The following is a 16,308-nucleotide window of genomic DNA, read 5'->3' as shown; positions in this document are numbered from 1 at the left end:
GACGTTTCTCCCCCATGGAGGGCAGAAGCTGGAGAGGCAGCACCCCCCCTCCTTGCCACAGCCATACTGTCCCACTTACATTTCCAGATTTCTCCCTGGCAGGAACTACTTTCCATGGCACAAGGAAATATTTTTTGCAGGGACTTTCTGCTTCCAACATGTTTTAGTAGATTTTAGAGACACCATAACACTGAGAATTAGTTCCACCAGCTGTGCATCCTGGGTTACATGGGAGATGGGAGGGCATGCCTGGCACCAGGCTGAGGGGCCATCCCGGGCTAGTGCTGGGCAGGGGTTAGAAGTCCCTTGGCAGCTGCCTGCCACCTGCACAACCCCATCCAGGGCACAACAGGCAGGTGAGCCTTTGCCTCTCTGAGCACAGAGCCTTTCTCACCACCCTCTGTCCTCTGCTCCCTGCAGCGTCCATGGTTCCTCAGCGGAAGAGTGAGTTTGCTAGCATCGTGCTGCGAGCGCTGCTCACCGGGGCCTGCGTCTCCATGCTCAACGCTTGTGTCTCAGGTACGGCCCCAGCTACATTTCACTGTCCCAGGCGCCTGCTGGGACGGGCCCCTGACGGGCGGTGGGGACGAGGGGAGTCTGGATCTCTGAGCGAGCAGGGGGAGACGGCTGCTGAGTAGACTGGGTCTTTGGGAAAGTGAATTGAGAAACTGCCATTGATGGGGACAGATAATCTGTTTGAGACCCCAGCTCAGTCCCTGAATATAGTGCGGGAAAGATTTGGCAGTTAGGCGCACAGTACTGTAGGCTCTCTGCCGGCTGATGCCCCTCCCTGGGGGGGAGGGATAGCTCAGTGGTTTGAGCATTGGCCTGCTAAACCCAGGGTTGTGAGTTCAATCCTTGAGGGGGCCATTTAGGGATCTAGGGCAAAAATTGGGGATTGGTCCTGCTTTGAGCAGGGGGTTGGACTAGATGACCTCCTGAGGTCCCTTCCAACCCTGATGGTCTATGATTCTATGATCTTCAACACGGACTAGGCCGAGACCCATCAAACTCATTTTCACTAGTGACCGAAGCCTAGGGTTGCCGGGTGTCTGGTTTTTCGACTGGAAATTCCAGTCGAAAAGGCGACCTGGCAGTGTCCAGTCAGATGTACTGAGCAGACACCAAAAGTCCGGTTACCGTCATCAACCCCCGCCAGCCCCTGCTCCGCTGCGCTGCCTCCTACCTGCATCTCATGGGCAGGCTGCAGCTCCTGTCCCAGCCCCAGAGCAGAGGGAGCCCAGCTGTGGCAGGGGAGGTGAAGAGCATTGAGCGAGGAGGAGGGAGGGGAGAGAACAGCAAGTGAGGGGTGGGGGGAAGAGGAGTGACAGGGCCTTGAGGGAAGAGGCTGGGGTGTGGGCGCAGCCTGGGGAAGAGACGGAGCAGGGGCAGGACCTTTGGGGGAAAAGACGGGATGGGGGCAGGGCCTCAGGGGGAAGAGGTGGGGCAGGGAGGGTCTGGTTTTTAGAAATTAGAAAGTTGGAGCCAGGATTTGTCCCTCTGTCAACAGAGCAGAAAGGCCCACGCGCTAACCCACTGCGATTGGCCTCTGGCCTCAGACTAAAGCTTGTCTGTGCTAGGCAGAGCGACAATGGGGTCAGCCCGAGGTGCAGCTGCACCAGTGCCAACCAGCGCCCCGGCTTGACCACTAAGTGCTCCCTGGTGGGCTCTGTGCTGGCTGCCGGCCTGCCCAGGAGTGTGGCTGGCTGGCCGTGGCTCAGCACAGGCAGATTCAGTGTCTGCCCTCTCCTCCCTTTCCAGATCCACGGCTGTGCGCAGAGTCAGGCCCTGCTCTGGGCTGCTTTTTGTCTGGCTCCTGTCCCTGAGGACCTAGGGAACAGTGCTGCCTGGCCAGGGGCTGGAGGATTAAGCCCTTCCAATAGAGGCTTTGCGGTCTCTCTGCAGCATGCATTCTGCCCAGACCCAAGCAGTGTGGGGCAGGAGGAGAAATGAAGCCTGCTCCTGGCCCTCCTGCCTCTCGCCAGCCTTCCCCACCCCTCCAGTGGGCGTTACGACACCCAGCATCCTCTCCTCACACAGCAGCAGGAGATGCAGCTCAGGGCACAGCCTTGGGTGACATCCTGGCAGAGGCCTATGCAAAGGTTCAGTCAGAGAGTCCTGGTTGGGTTGGAACATCTGTGCCCTGCGCAGGAGCAGCAAGGGCAGGTGGCCCAGCTGCTTGGCTCGGCCACCCCATAGAGGGATGTGAGGCAGGCCCAGCCCCGCGGCTGCAGCAGGACACTCAGTTCCCTTGTGTAACTGGCTCCCGCTCTCAGAGAAGAGCCCTTCTCCATTATGCCACTCACAGGCCTCAGCCCTGCTGGCCACGGAGAGGGGCCAGCAGGCCCATAGGTGGCTGGGCACTGTGAGTGCCCAGGTGTAAGGGGACAGGCCCTGTCACTGTGTGGGTGGGGCTGTGCTAATTGCCAAGCATGCTCACTGAACGGGTATGGAGAGGCCTGGGGCAGGGGCAGGCTGAGCTGGATGCTCTGCGATGGTGCTGGGCCCTTGAGTGCTCCTTGCACAGAGAGGGGTTGTGCTGGGGGCAAAATAGTCTGGCCCAGGGCCCCCTGGAGCACCCCTCGCTGCAGCCATGGGGAATAGCCCACATCTGCCCCCCATACTCCCAGCTCCGTGTGTGCTTCCACCCTGCCCTGTGCACGTGGTGACCCCCAGCCCACTTCCTCACACACTCCCTAAAGCGCCAACCACCCACCCAAAGACTCACTCACCACTGGAGCCCTGTGGTGGTGGGAGGTACAGTCCCTGCTTTCCAGCTCCCTTGGATGGTGCTGGACCCCCAGGAGGGCCTGGGCCATACACAACTTTATGTCACCTTGGCTCCTCTGCGGCTGGTTCTGGGCAAGTGTCATGCTGATGCTAGCTGTGCTCTGGCTGAGCAGCACTGCCCCACAGACACAGGCTCTCCCATCCGCCTGCTGTCCAGCAGACTCTCCTGGGCACCTAGCACATTTGGGGTGGGGCCCAGAGCCTGGCTGGCCCCATAACACCTGCTCGCAGAGCTGCCGTTGTTGGCTTGTGCAGCCTCCCGGGATGAACCTCGGGGCGTTTCATGTGACCGTTTCAAAGACCGGTCCAGGGGTGTCTCTCTGCCTCCCCCGTGGGCCACGTCACTGAGGCACCGTGTGCATCGGCAGAGCACACCCAGGAGATCCCAAACGCAAGGAAGTCAAGCGAGTCACGTACGGCTGGCATTGACTCAAAGCCACGGCAGGGGTCCTGGCTGCTGCAGGTCCTGCAGGCTTGGAGAGGCTCCCTTAGAAGGTATTATGCTGCTTCCCACTCCAGGCCGCTAGGTCACAGGTGTGAACACAAGGCACTCCTACCAAATACTGGCTGTTTCTGAGACCAGTAACACCTCGTGTAACAAACTCCTTCTCCTTGCCGCCAGGCATCCTGTACGTGCCCCGAGGGGAAGTGGCCGACTGCTCTGCATTCCTGAGCACGGCAACCTTTAACACCACCAGCTACGACATCTACATGTGCTGCTGGCAGCTGTTTGCTAAGTGAGTTTTTTGTCCTTAACCAAGCACGAGGGGCCTGGCCACACTGGTTGGGTGTGGCTGTTGCCTGGCCTGGGTATGCGTCTATGTCGGGGGGGCAGCTGGCCCTTTGGGAGCTAATGGGGCTCAAACCCACCCACACCAGTGCAGCGTGGCATGGTGAGGTACCCCCTTCTGCCGCTGGGGGCTCGACCCTCACCTAAAGGGCGCAGGCCAAAAAGCAGGGCCGCCATCAGTGTCCCAAACAAGGGCCAGCAGCTCTGGTTGGCAGGGCTCAGAACGGGCCCAGCTTGAGGGGCTGCAGTGGCGCGTGTTGAACTAGTTCTCCGAAGGCCCTTTGCACTGTAGCCTGGCCTGAGAGCCCAGGTGGGGCAAAGGGGAGATTTTGAAACCAATTCCAGGCATTGGCGTCACAGCGATCACTGACTGTTTCGCAGGCCAGCGCCAGTGCGGTGACAGGTCCTCCTGAAACTTTTTGGTTTTGGGAAAAAAGGCTGCTGGTTTTGAATGGAAAAAAATGTTTAAAAAATTTCCCCTGGCCATAGACAAAAAATGCAGCAGCAAGAGGTCCGTTGCAGGGAATGCAGGGGCAGGGGCTAGGCACCCAGCACGGCGGGCAGGGCCTGATCCTGGTAGTGGGTGTCTGCGGGGGAGGGGGCTGATCATGAGTGGGAGAGGGCTCTGAGTAGAGGGAAGTGTTGAGCTGTGGAGAGACTGTATAGGACGAGGAGGGGTTCTCAGCTTGGGGAAGTGGTGGGACAGGTGAGAGTTGGGTGCAAGAGGCTGTGGTGTGTGTTGGGCATGTGGGGAGTGGTGGGGTAGAGCTGGATGGACATGGGAGAGGTTGGGACTAGAAGACAGTGTCACCAATCCCAGCCATTCAAAAATCATGACTCAGGCCCCAAACTATCATGAGTTTGGCTAAAAAATCATGAGATTTTTCAACTAATGCAGCTGGGTCTGAGTTTGCCTTCTCCTGGCAGAGCCATTGGGATCACAACCGGGAGGGCTAGACACTGCCTTTTTCCCAGTGAAATCTGAGAATCTCCTGTAATCACCTGACTCCAGGAGCTGGGGCTGTAAGGAAACCCCCCCCCTATCACTGGGCAAGTGATAAACTCTCTTGGCTGGGCAGCACTGAGGTGGGGGAGGGCATTCAAGGGAGATAAGCCATCCCAGCCAGACGGGCGGAGGATTCGAGGCTCTCGGCCGTGGGGAGAGGAGACCCTGTGGAAGTGGGTGGGTCGGTGGGAGTGGGGAGGGGGTGCTGTGCTGCGGGCACTGTCAGGCCATGGTGTTCCGAGGTGTTGATTCCATGGCAAGGTGCCTGTCTGGTGCAACTGACCCTGACTGCACTCTCCCTTTCAGCACTGTGCTCAGCAACAACGGGACCCTGTCCTTCACCGGCAGCTGGGTGGGACTCGAGCTCAGCATGGCCTCTCTGACACAGTGCTGCGGGTACTATAACAACACAGTCTGCGCTGGGCTGCCCTAGAGGCGATAGGCAGCCACCCAAACCAGCCCTCGCCCACGGGGCCGGCTCCCAAAGCCCAGTTACAGACTGTGTGAGAGCAGGGCATTGGCCAGGCACTGCTGGCCCATGGCTAACCCTCTCTGGAGCACGACAGGCACAGCCCCATCAGCCTTTCCTCCTCTCCTCCCTTTGGCTGCACTGCCCAGGAGCTGGGAGATGCTGTATTTTGGGCTCGACGCTCTTCCTCCCTCTAGCCCCATGAACCTCTCAGATGACACAGGACAGACAGCAGCCAGAAGGCCCCTGATGGGGATTTCCTCTGCCAGTCCCCTGGAGCTGTGCCCACCAGTGCAGATTACAGCAACCACCCTGGGGCTGGTCCCAGAACCAAGGAACACCGGAAGGCTCCTGGGTGGCTCCCCAGGCTGGGCCCTGTTGACAATCCAGGCCTTATCTGACCAGTCCCTGTGGTTCCGGTATATGGCACGGTGGTTAATGCCCTGCAGACCCTTCCTGCTTGTGGACTGGGTCCCTTCCTGCCCAGCTGCTGGGCTGGGGGGCTTGTCCCACACACTCAAGGAGGCTTTATGTATGTTAATACTACCTACTAATAAAATCATGAGGAGTCCCGGGTGCCTCACAGCTCCTTGCGGTGCTCCTGGCCCAGCCCTCCTGGTTGGACTGTGCAGCTGCCACTCATCCAGACAGGGGGACTCCTCCCCAGGTGAGAGGCCACCCAGCCTTGCCCTGAGCATTTAAGCCAAATTTTCAGAAGGGCTCAGTGCTCATCACCCACAATTGGGGCATGGTTTTCAAATGCGCTCGTGTGTGAACAGGGGAGCTGGGCTTTTTAGACAGTCTGGCTCAAGCTGTGGGGCAGGGGGCACTGAGCTCTTCTGGAAACCCCAGACTTCATTTTGTCCTTTTGCTTGGATCCACTGTCAGCTCTTTCCCACCATGCACCTCTCTGGTGCTCCACCTCTCCCTGCCAGCCCCCATCAGTCCAGCCATCACTATTCCTGTCACACTGTGCTTAGGCCTGTACAAACAGGAAGTCAGACAAGATCTCTCCCTGCTCTGTCTGGGTGGGTACTTTTGGTTCTTATCCCCAGCTGAGTCCCTCACCATCTTTGTGCTACTAATCCTCACAAGACCCAATGAGGTAGGGCTGCTGCTGTCCCCATTTCACAGGTGGGGAACTAAGGTATGGCAAGACAAAGGCCCAGATTTTCACTGGTACTTGGTGTAACTCCAAATAGCTTTGCAAGGCCCAGGTGACTGCTGGCTGAGTCCCATTTCAAAAGCGACTTAGGGATAGCTCCACAAAGGGACTAGACTCAGGGTTGCAGCGACGAATGCAGAGTGGAGGTGGGTCCTGTCATCAGAAATACTTAACTAGTCATTGAGATGGGGCGGGGGGCACAGCTTCAATCCCTGCTCCAATAAGGAGACATAATGGAACAGCTTCAACAAGCAAGGTGGCCAAAGCCTCACCCTGGAGTACACCCTAACCTGGGGGGCAGGGCACTGGCCTGGAACATCAGGGACATGGGGCCAAGGCCTGATGCAGACTGAGGATTTGAACTTGGGTTTCTTGTCCTGGGTGAGTGCTCTGTTCATGGGGCTATTTGGTATAAGGGAGGCACCTCCACCTCCTCAGTGTGGGGCTGATCTGTTGATGTTCCCCAGGGCAGCCTCTAGCTCCCCCTACCATTGGGCCCTGCAGGAGAGCTAGGCGGGGGGATGACTAGTGTGAAAATCCTGCTGGGGCTTAGGAGCAAGCTAGACACTGGGCATCAAGCCAGAGGCAGCCATGGATATACCCCAGGGTAGAAAATTAAGTGCCTAGGGGACTTTACCAGTGCAAATGTAGGCACCTAGAGAGTTAGGTGGCCACTGAGCAGTAGTTTTGAGGCTCTACGTTTTGGACTTCGGCACCTTAAGTGCCAGGCCCCCAAATCCTGTTGTGGACTTTAGGAGCCTCAGTCCTATTGTATGTCAATGAGATTCTAACCCTAGACCGGGCATTAAGGCTGGGAAAGGTGTGTGGGGAACATGCCTGCCTGCAGAGGGCCCTCAGGGGGAAGAGAAGGGCTGTTCTTAGCCTGCTAGCTCACACTAAGCTACTGCCAGTCTGCCTGCCAGAGTGGGGAACGCATCCCCAGCTGCAGTGCAGACAGACCCGAAATGCTCCTGCCTATATGGCACTCCGGGAAGCAGCAGGAGTCGTGAACCACTCTGGCCACTTTGGGAGCTGGTGCAGAACAGCAGGTAGCCTCCACTGCCACCAGCTTGTTCTAGGAGCCAGAAAGAGGCCTCTGGCAGGAGATGGGTTCCTGACCGCAGTTAGCAGCTCTCAGCAGTGTCAGCCATGCTGTGTACCAGGTCACGTGGTCAGTACTAGATTTCATCATGGTTATCACGGACTTCTACCCTGGGACCATTCCTGGAGGCTGAGAAGGGCAGAAACTGCTTCTGTGTTGTTTGCTGCTGGTATTGCAGTGATGCCTCGGGGTCCCAAGCAGAGATTAGGGCCCCATGGGGCAGGGCTCTGTAACAATATCAAAAAGACAGTCTCTGTCCCACAGCACTCACAGATTTATGGAGAACCCTAAAGCACAGGTGGGGTAGGAAGGCCAAGGGAGCAGTGAGAGACGTTGGTTATCTAGCAAAGGCAGAACAAGAACCAGTGGCCGGATGCTGAAGCCATTGGCACAAGCTACTGAGGGAGGTGGTGGCTTCACCAGCTCTTGATGTCTCCAAATCCAGCCTGGATGCCTTTCCAGGAGATGGGCGCTGCCCAAACCCAAGTTATTGGCTCACTCCAGGGGTAAGTGGGGGAAGGGCTCTGGCCTGTGGTATCCAGGTGGCCAGATTAGATGATGTAATGCTCCCATCTGGCCTGGAACTCTAGGTTTTTGCATGTCGAGCATTAGCCTGTTAGGCACCTTCCTCCTTGGTCACCAGTGCCAAAATCAGACTTACCCAGGCTAATTTGTAATAAAAGGTCCTTCCTCCCTGGCCCCCAGACCCAGCTGCATTGTGAGATTGGGCCCTATATTGCCTCCCAATCCAAGTGTCTGACCATATCTCCCTAGGGAGCGCCTAGGCCCTGTGCCCTCACAGTAACACTTAGACGACAAGCCCCAATCTGCCTCATGCACCCGATAATCCTCCCAGCGCAGGTGGGGCACAACAGCAGTAGGGGGAGTCCATGCCTGACCAAGCCAACAAGGCTGCTGCAGACTAATCCAGGCTGTGAGGCCGAAGGAGTGGCAACGAAAAGGTAACAGCTGAACGCCTCCATAGGGAGCCTGGGAGGTCCCAGGGGCAGCCCTGAGAGTTATTCAGAAAGGTTTCTGGCTTCTGACCTGTGGCCCCTCAGGGCAGGGTCTGTCCCAGCCCCCTGCCTGCACCATCCCCATTCAGGCAGATCAATGGAACTTCCAAAAGCCCCTTATGCACCAGTGGGTCTACAGCAGGGGCTCAGGGAGCTGCAACCAGGCCCACACCTAGCTGCCCCATGCAGCCAGGCCCAGCTGCGACTGCACTGCACGGACACCCATGCAGGTTACCCCCACTTGAAATGAGGATCAGCTGCAGAGGTGCAAATGGCAGCATACAACAGCTTTGCACTAGGGGGTGGCAGCTACACTGGGGTAGCCCCATGGCTGTAATCAGAGCAAATAAGGCCCACATCAGCCTAGGGCAAGAGGTGAAGGCTCTCAGGGCTCAGCAAGGTCAAGTTCCAGCATGGCAAAAGGAGAACAGGAAACTCAAGGTTGCGTCTTAGGGCTCATGTGGCTCAATGTTTATTAGTGAGCGTTCAGCAGGCACAACGGTATTTACGCTAGTCAAGTCCAGAGAGGACTGCAAGGCACTTCTGAGGGACCTGATCCAGCAAGGTGAACTTCACTGGTGAATAATACAGTGTAATACACCTTAGAGGGAATACTACTAATACGCATCTCAGGGGTCTAAATTACCTGTGTGGCCCCAAGAAAGGGAGCTGGGCATCCCTGTGGGCAGCTCAATGAAAGCCTCTGCCCAATGTGCAGCAGGACCAGTTACAGGCACCAGCAACATGTTTAGGTGCACAAAGACTGGGATTGAGAACAGCGGTGAAAACACCATTGTGCCTTCTCTAAACCGCTGGTACACTCTTGCCATGTTCAGGTCTGGTTACCCCAGCTCAGAAATCCTGGTGCCAGAGAGCAGGTGCAAAGATGAGGTGGAATGCAGCTGGGGGAAGGTTTTCCCAAGCAGAGACTGAACAGATTAGCCATATAGCATTTAGAAAGGAGGGGACATGGAGAGATATGTAAGATTAGTTTGGGGCTCTTGCACTCCCGGGGCTCTTGTTTGCACTCCCAGATGAACAGCCCAAAGGGAAGCCCAATGAAATTAAAAAGCAGCAACTTTCCAACTGGAAAAAGGGGACTGTTTTTAAACGCACTATAGTTTATAAATGGAACCTGTGGAACTCCCTGCCCCAAGTGCTGGGGGCCAGAGCTCAGGAGGCTTGAACACAGAATGCGAATTGGATTTCAGAAAGGAATTAATTCAGGGACGTTCTCCGGCCTGCCTTCCACTCAGTCAGCAGGATGGTGAACATGGTCCCTGCTGGCTTTGGAATGTATGATTTGAATAATGAGAAGGGATGCAGCTCCATGAGAGGGGAGAAAAATTTCAAAGGGCTCAAACCTTTCAGACATCAGGGCAAAAGCCAGCCCCTGCTTGATGGCTCAGGAAGCAACATCACTGCAGCCATGGGAGCAGGGGTTTCAGACCTTCCTTTGGACCACATCGCTGGCCAGGCTCTGGTGTACCTCATCAGCAGGCGATGGAGTTCCAGCCAGGATGACTGGGAGCCGTTGGGTCTAATCACTGCACTCCTCAGAGATTGTACCTGCCTTGGGATGGGGGCTGTAGCTGTGCCAGGGAGGGTGCCAACTGAGGCACTGGTCTCAGGATCCGGGTGGTGTTGCCTACCCTACACCTGGGAGGGGGTAGGTGCAAAAAGACTCTAGAAAAATGAAAACCCTTATCCTTTGTCCCCAGCACCACACACAGTCCACCTCCTCCACCCCACAGACAAACACCTGCTATGCTGGGCTTTGGGTAACACATTGCTAGGCACCATATCACCCCCCAGCTAGCTGGAGAGCAGGAAGGAGGGGTATCCTGGCCCCTCCAGCCGGGAGAGACGCACTGGAGAGCAGGCCAGTCCATTGCGCTTTATTACTCGCGCACACCTGGTTGCCAATACACAGACGAGTATGTCCATGGTTATCTTACAACAGGCTGACTGAGAGCAGGAAACAACCCCGGCAGAAAGGTGAAGTGCAGCCGCAGCCACAGAGCACAAAGCACCAGCCAGGCAGCTCCCTAGCACAGACAGCCGGGCCTGCAGCCTTGGCTGGGCACCCGGCTTTGTAACACCGCAGCACTGCTGCTGCCAGCTCCAGTCACCTCCATTGGTACTGAAGTTCTGTGGCATCCTGGTCCAACACCCCATGGTCGCAGCTATTCTGTGCTCTGAGCCCAATGGGACAAGGGCTCAACAGCTCCCCTCCCTCTGAGCTGGCCCAGGCTGACCATTAACTGCACTAGCCAGTTAATTGCGGTCACTGCTAGAAGAGGTGAGTGAGTTAACAGGCCCGAGCCTGCTCCTGTGGGATCCTAATGGAAACAAGGCAGGGGTAGCTTTTACCGCAGTGCAGCTAGGCAAGGGCACCTGCGGGGGGTATAGTACTGACCTCCCCAGCTCCACAGCAGTAAAAATTGCTCCCTGTGCCTTGGCACTGCTAGGCATTCACAGCAAGAGAGCTGCTGTGTATTCGTTCTCGTAAAACACCACCCGAATGTGCACCCTCCCTGTCCTCCCACGAGCAGGGATCAAGAGGGAGAAGGAAATCCAGCTGCACCTGTTACAAGTGGCTCTCTGCACTGGGGCATTATGGCAGCTGCCGGCGGTACCCCAGCAGGAGGGCTCTGATGTGTTGGCAAATACCAGGCTCAACCCTAGAGCAGCGAAGGCAAGGTGTAGCTTTCACACGAGACAGCAGGTGGAGATAACTCATGAAAACTACCCCCAGCCATGTCTATACTAGGGCTTCCCCTCCTGTTAGCTTGCAGTAAGATCACACCTCCTTTCCTGGTGAAGATGAGGCCTATGGGGATTTGCAAAGACGGGCTTTCGGCAGCTTGGTGGGGACTGTTTTGTTTCCAAGGTTGGCTCTGCTTGCGCCTTCCCTGTAGGAACAGCCAGAGGCTGTGTCTGTGCTGTGGGACTTTGCCCTGCCAGGACTGTTGGGAAGGCTCGGGCTGGCTGCGCGTAACCCTGTCACTGCAGGGAAGGCCTTCCCAGCTGCAGGGTTGTTAGTACTGGAGCCGAACAGCCATTACCAACACACCAACCAAAGGGCACTGAACAGAAGCTCACGCTTACGGAGCAGGCTTGTCTTCACTGAAGTTTCACTTCCAGTGACCTGCTCGTCTAGACGAGCCCTGGGCTGAGCCACAAACACTGTGGCAGTGACACCCCCAGGCAATAAGCCACCAACCAACTTGCGGTCAAATCGCTAAAGCAAACAAGCCCCTGCTGCTTGGCTGTTGTGATGCCCTCACTTCACCGCTTCCCCAGCCCAGACAGGACCTGCATTCTAATGGAACAAGCAGACAGGGCATTTTCAGGCCCCCATTGTCTGCCATGAAGAAGCAAGAAGAGAGCACATGGCCCGTGTCTGCCCCTTTAAACAAGGCCGCAGCCTCGCTGCCAGCCGCACTGGGAGGCAGTAGCCAAGGGAACTTGTGCCTGAGCCAAAGTCTGGCAGCATAAAGCCACAGGCACATCTCGCTCCCTGCCCCCGGTGCAGCTACATCGCCAGCGCTGAAGCCACGAGACCTAGAGACAAACCAGAAGAATGGAGGCCTGTGGGGGCAGGGCTGACAGGCCTGGGGGGTGAGAGGCAGGCAGGGCTGGGGCTGCCTCTGGGAGGCAAAGGAAGGGCTCACCTGTTGATCCCAGGAGCGAGAGGGTGTGTAGAGGCAGGGCAGAGTCGATAGAGAACAGCTGGGAAGGTGGGTTCAGACCTTCCCTGGATCCAAAGGGGTGAGCGAGAAGACCAGATGAATGCTAAATTACTGGGCTAGATGCCCAGGTGCACCACAGCAGCTCTTGGCATACAGGGGAGATAGAGAATGTGCCATCTTTCCACCGCTGAGCCTGGGGGCTGAACTGGCACCCCCTGCATGAGGTAGAACAGCCTTGAGGCTGCACTAACTTGAACCAGCTCCCATTAAGTCTCTCTGGTGGCCGGGATCAGTGGCCCCATCCCTATGGGAAAGGTGGGGAGCACAGGACAGGACTTGCATACAATGGGGAATCCTCAGCTCTGCCTTAGGGCAGCTTTAAATCTGGTTTGTGCTATGGCAGCATCACCAGGGCAAGGCCACTATTAAATCTTAACCCCACTCAGGGCTGCCTCGCTGGGATGTCCTACTGCCCTGATTGAGCAGAGCCCTGATCCCTACACTCCCCAGAGAGGGGCTGGCTCCAATGCATCCCACCGACTCCATGCCAAAACGCACCCAAGGCTGCGGCCCAGCCCGTGACTTTGGCAGCTCACAAAGAGAGGGTGTGACTGGCCTGAGGACAACAGGGTGCGGCTTGACTTGGTCAGGGCAAGGCTAGGTTATTTCTTCCCAGCCCAATTCTGCAGTGATCCAAGTGCCCAGGGCTGCATGTGGATGGGGTGCAGGAGAAGCTGCTTTAGGTTTGCCAGCGAGGGTGCCGCAGAGTGTACTGGCTCTGCTGGCAGGGATAGGATTTTCCCTCTCCCCTTGGAGAAGATTTGGAATATTTTTTCAGAGAAGCAGGAGGTTTGAACTCAGTGTTCCCCCCCATCTGCCCCTCTGGGCTGGCAAGACTGGCACCCACCTACCATGGTGATTGGCACATTACAACACAGATACCCCAAGCACTTCCACTACCATAAGCAGCAGGGAACTAAATGGTGACATTTTAATTGCGCCCAGTAGATTCCAAAGTTAACACTCCCAGCTGAGAGGCCCCAGGCAACACCCCCCCCCCACATACTCGGGCAGACAATGCTGCATTAGTAATATGTGACGCACACGTGGAAGATTGGCTTTGCATCGCTTTGCACCAGAGAAAGCAAAAAATCTGCCACATGGTTCTGTAGTGAGGGCTGGATGCTGCCAGACTTTCCGGGCCCTGGGAACCACAGAAAACACAGGGACATCCCCACAGGGCAAAGAGGGACCAAGCAGGCTGTCTAGTCATGCTCCCCTTACAGATTAGTGAGTAGGTACTGGGGATGGGGTGGGACCGGAGAGAGAAGTACTCAACTGGCCGGGCTCAGGGAAGCTACAGCTGAGGTTAGTAGGGCCTGTGTATGGCCCGTCAGGGAGCTGGGGTCAGGGATTTTGGGCACGTGTAGGGAAAACACCAGGAGGTGCTGAGAGCCAGGGGGGACCAAAGAGCTACCACGCCTTTGTGGCGCACATGCCCGAGCGGGGTCAGTGCACTGTAGACAGCTGCAGGCTGGCAGGGGAGCACCAGCCTGCTCGCTCTCCTCCAGGGGTCGCTGGTTCGAGTTACCGCCAACAGAGAACACCAGGGCCAGGCGTCGGAGCAGAGCCAGGGAAAAGCCAGCACAGTCTAAAGGAGGGACTCGGAAAACGAGCCCCAAAGTCACCATCAGGCAACAGCCAGTGCCCCCTGGTGGTCAGGCTGGCGCATTGCCCCAATACCCTCTGCACTGGGCACTGTGGCAGCTGCATGGCCCTGGCAGCTGGGGCTTCTTGGCAGGCTGGGCAGGCCTGGATGAGCTGTTGCTTTAAAGAGGTAACAGAGATGAGCTGCCATGCACCCTGCTGTGGCTGTGCAGGCCCCGCCGTGCACCGAGCCAGCTCCAGACCACTAGGCTACCCAGGGCACCCCGCACTGGTGCCAGCCTAGTCACTGCTTCACTCACACACCACACAGAGCGCAGTGCGGGGGGCGCACTGGGAGCCACAGGAAGGAGCAGCGGCTGGGTCCCCTTTCCAGGTGTGCGCGGTGGCATGCTGCCTTTGTGGCTGCGCCGAGACTCTGGCTACTGCAGCTGGCTGGACCTGTCACTATCCAGCGCTTTGTGCTTCAGGGCCAGCTGGGCCTCCCCAGCTTCAGTGGATTTCCGGGAGGCTTTGGGGCTCACAGTGCCCTTCCGGGTGCCCTGGGGGCTTGCCAGGCCTTTCTTCTGTAACTGGGGGCTGGACTGGGCTGAGGGGGCCTTCCTGCCCAGGGAGGGGCTCTTGGAGCCCTTGGGCTTGGCTGGCTGCTGCAGGCTCTCCAGACTCTTCAGGCCCAGGATCTCACAATAGCGGTTACACTGGTGGACAGCAGCAAACTGGTCCAGCAGGGCCGGGAAGCAGCTCTCCTTCAGCCCCTGGTACCTGCCAACAGAGCCATACTCAGGGCCAGTGCCCTGCCAAGGGGGCTCTGGGCCCGGGCGCCCTGCTCCCCACACACCCCCTGGCACAGCGAGGAGACAAGACACCGGGGCTGCTTGCAGGTCATAAGGGCTGCTGCCCTCTGGGCACATACCCCTTGCCGTGGGTGGGGGCGCTGACTCCCCACCAGGCTCCCATCCCCTCTGGGGCACCGCTGCACGGGGCTCACTGCATGGGCTGTGGCACTGCAGCAGGGGGCAAAGCAGCTCCTGGACCCGCCATTGTGTGTCCCCCAGACCCAGCCTCCCCTCTTGCAGCCCGCACCTGCCATCACATACCCCACCTCCCCACACAGTCCCCAGTCACTTCCCCTCCCACCCGCCATCACACACTAAGGAACTGGAACAGGAAGAGGAGAGCAGCAGAGGAGATGGGCCTGGGGCTGTACCGTGCAGGAGGAGGACAGAGCTATGGCTGGCTGAGTGACAGGGAAGGGAGGGTAGGGGGGCAAGGTCACCCCAGTGCACTATGACCACAAGCCCTGCAGAGAGGCTGGGGCAGCCCCATTGCGTGACAGACACAGCCCAGGTAGGGCAGTGCCCCCACAGCCCCTCTGAGAAGCAGGGGGTCTGCCAGCTCTCTGCCTTGGCCCTGCAGTCACTTACCCTTTCAGCTTTGTAGCTATCCTCACGTTTGTGATCTTCCACCCAACGCCTGCAAGGGAAGGGAACAGTCACCAGCCTCAGGCCGAGCCTGATGCAGCTCCCACAGCTGTCAGCAGGAGCCTGGCCACTAATTCTGCCAGGAGAGCAGGATTGGGCCCAAATAGTCTCCTGCATGTGGTGAGCCTCAGCTCTCTGGCTGGGGTCCAAGTCACTGAGCCCACCACAGGGATGGGGTGGGCACAAGAGGCACGGGGGGGTGTGTGTCCCAGTCACGCCTGCACAAGTGGTGCGGGCACGAGGGGCACCAGGGTGGGTCCCTGTCACCTCTGCACATGCAGGGTGGGCACGAGGGTCACCAGCACGAGTCCCAGTCACCCCTGCACAGGCGTGGTGGGGCTAGGGGCACTGGTGTGGGATCCCAGTCACACTGCATAGGCTGGGTGGGGCAAGGGGCACCAGCACAGGGCTCCAGTCCCCCCTTCACAGGTGGGGTGGGCACAAGGGGTACCGGTGTGGGGTCCCGGTCACCCTTGCGCAGGCAGGGTGGGTGCGAGGGGCACCGGCATGGGGTTCCAGTCACCCCTGCGGGGTCCTGACAAATCACGTTTAGGCCCCAAGTTGCCCTCTTTTCAACTGAATGCGCCTTTAGCTCTGTCCCTCTCCAAATTCCCTCCTTCACTCCTGCCCACAGGGCGCAGCTGCTGCCATCCCTGGGGCCGAGGCCAAGGCCCACGGGAAGGCTGGGAGCATGAAGGAGGGGCTGGGAGAGCGCGGGCTGGCAGGGCCCTTAGTGGAGTCACAGAGAGCCTGGGGAGGGGACAGTCCTACCACCTAAGGAGCAATGAGCAGTGACCAGCCCGCAGAGCCCCTCCATACAGAGACTGCAGCAGCCCCCGCCCGTGTCACTGCATCATCCAGTGGAGCAGAGATGGAACAGTCCCCGTTTCACACCTGGGGAAGCCCCGGCTCAGAGAGGTCACAGACCTGGGCTTTGAGTGTGCACTGGGTTTGAGTGCCCTGTCAGCACGCTTTCAGCTGCTGGCTCCAGCTGTCACTGGGCATTCTCTGCACCTCTGCAAATCAGACCCCAGGGGCCTGGAGTTGGGGACCATAGAGGAGAGGCTCTTTCTGAAAGCCTGAGGCCAAGGCCCTCCAGCCAGTGGCTGGCAGAGACAGGAACAGAGGC

The 16,308-nt window shown here is 58.1% G+C and overlaps 2 protein-coding genes across 2 annotated transcripts in view; one reads left to right on the top strand and one right to left on the bottom strand.

Annotated features, from left to right (window-relative positions):
• Positions 1 to 5,618, top strand: part of LOC140917911 (sodium/nucleoside cotransporter 2-like) — a 44,591-nt gene extending 38,973 nt beyond the window's left edge. The window contains exons 16-18 of the mRNA XM_073361446.1: positions 421 to 519; positions 3,413 to 3,527; positions 4,893 to 5,618. Coding sequence (XP_073217547.1) covers positions 421 to 519; positions 3,413 to 3,527; positions 4,893 to 5,019 — 341 coding nt within the window. The 3' untranslated portion in view covers positions 5,020 to 5,618. The remainder of the gene's footprint in view (positions 1 to 420; positions 520 to 3,412; positions 3,528 to 4,892) is intronic.
• A 3,194-nt stretch (positions 5,619 to 8,812) lies between these two features.
• ALPK3 (alpha kinase 3) overlaps positions 8,813 to 16,308 on the bottom strand; it is an 88,672-nt gene continuing 81,176 nt past the window's right edge. The window contains exons 12-13 of the mRNA XM_073363255.1: positions 15,123 to 15,171; positions 8,813 to 14,460 (exon numbers count right to left, since the gene is read on the bottom strand). Coding sequence (XP_073219356.1) covers positions 14,121 to 14,460; positions 15,123 to 15,171 — 389 coding nt within the window. The 3' untranslated portion in view covers positions 8,813 to 14,120. The remainder of the gene's footprint in view (positions 14,461 to 15,122; positions 15,172 to 16,308) is intronic.

This window comes from Lepidochelys kempii, chromosome 10 (assembly GCF_965140265.1).
Source record: "Lepidochelys kempii isolate rLepKem1 chromosome 10, rLepKem1.hap2, whole genome shotgun sequence".
Classification (NCBI taxonomy): Eukaryota; Metazoa; Chordata; order Testudines; family Cheloniidae; genus Lepidochelys; species Lepidochelys kempii.
The sequence above is the reverse complement of the archived record's forward strand: the minus strand, read 5'-3'. Positions and strand labels throughout refer to the sequence as shown.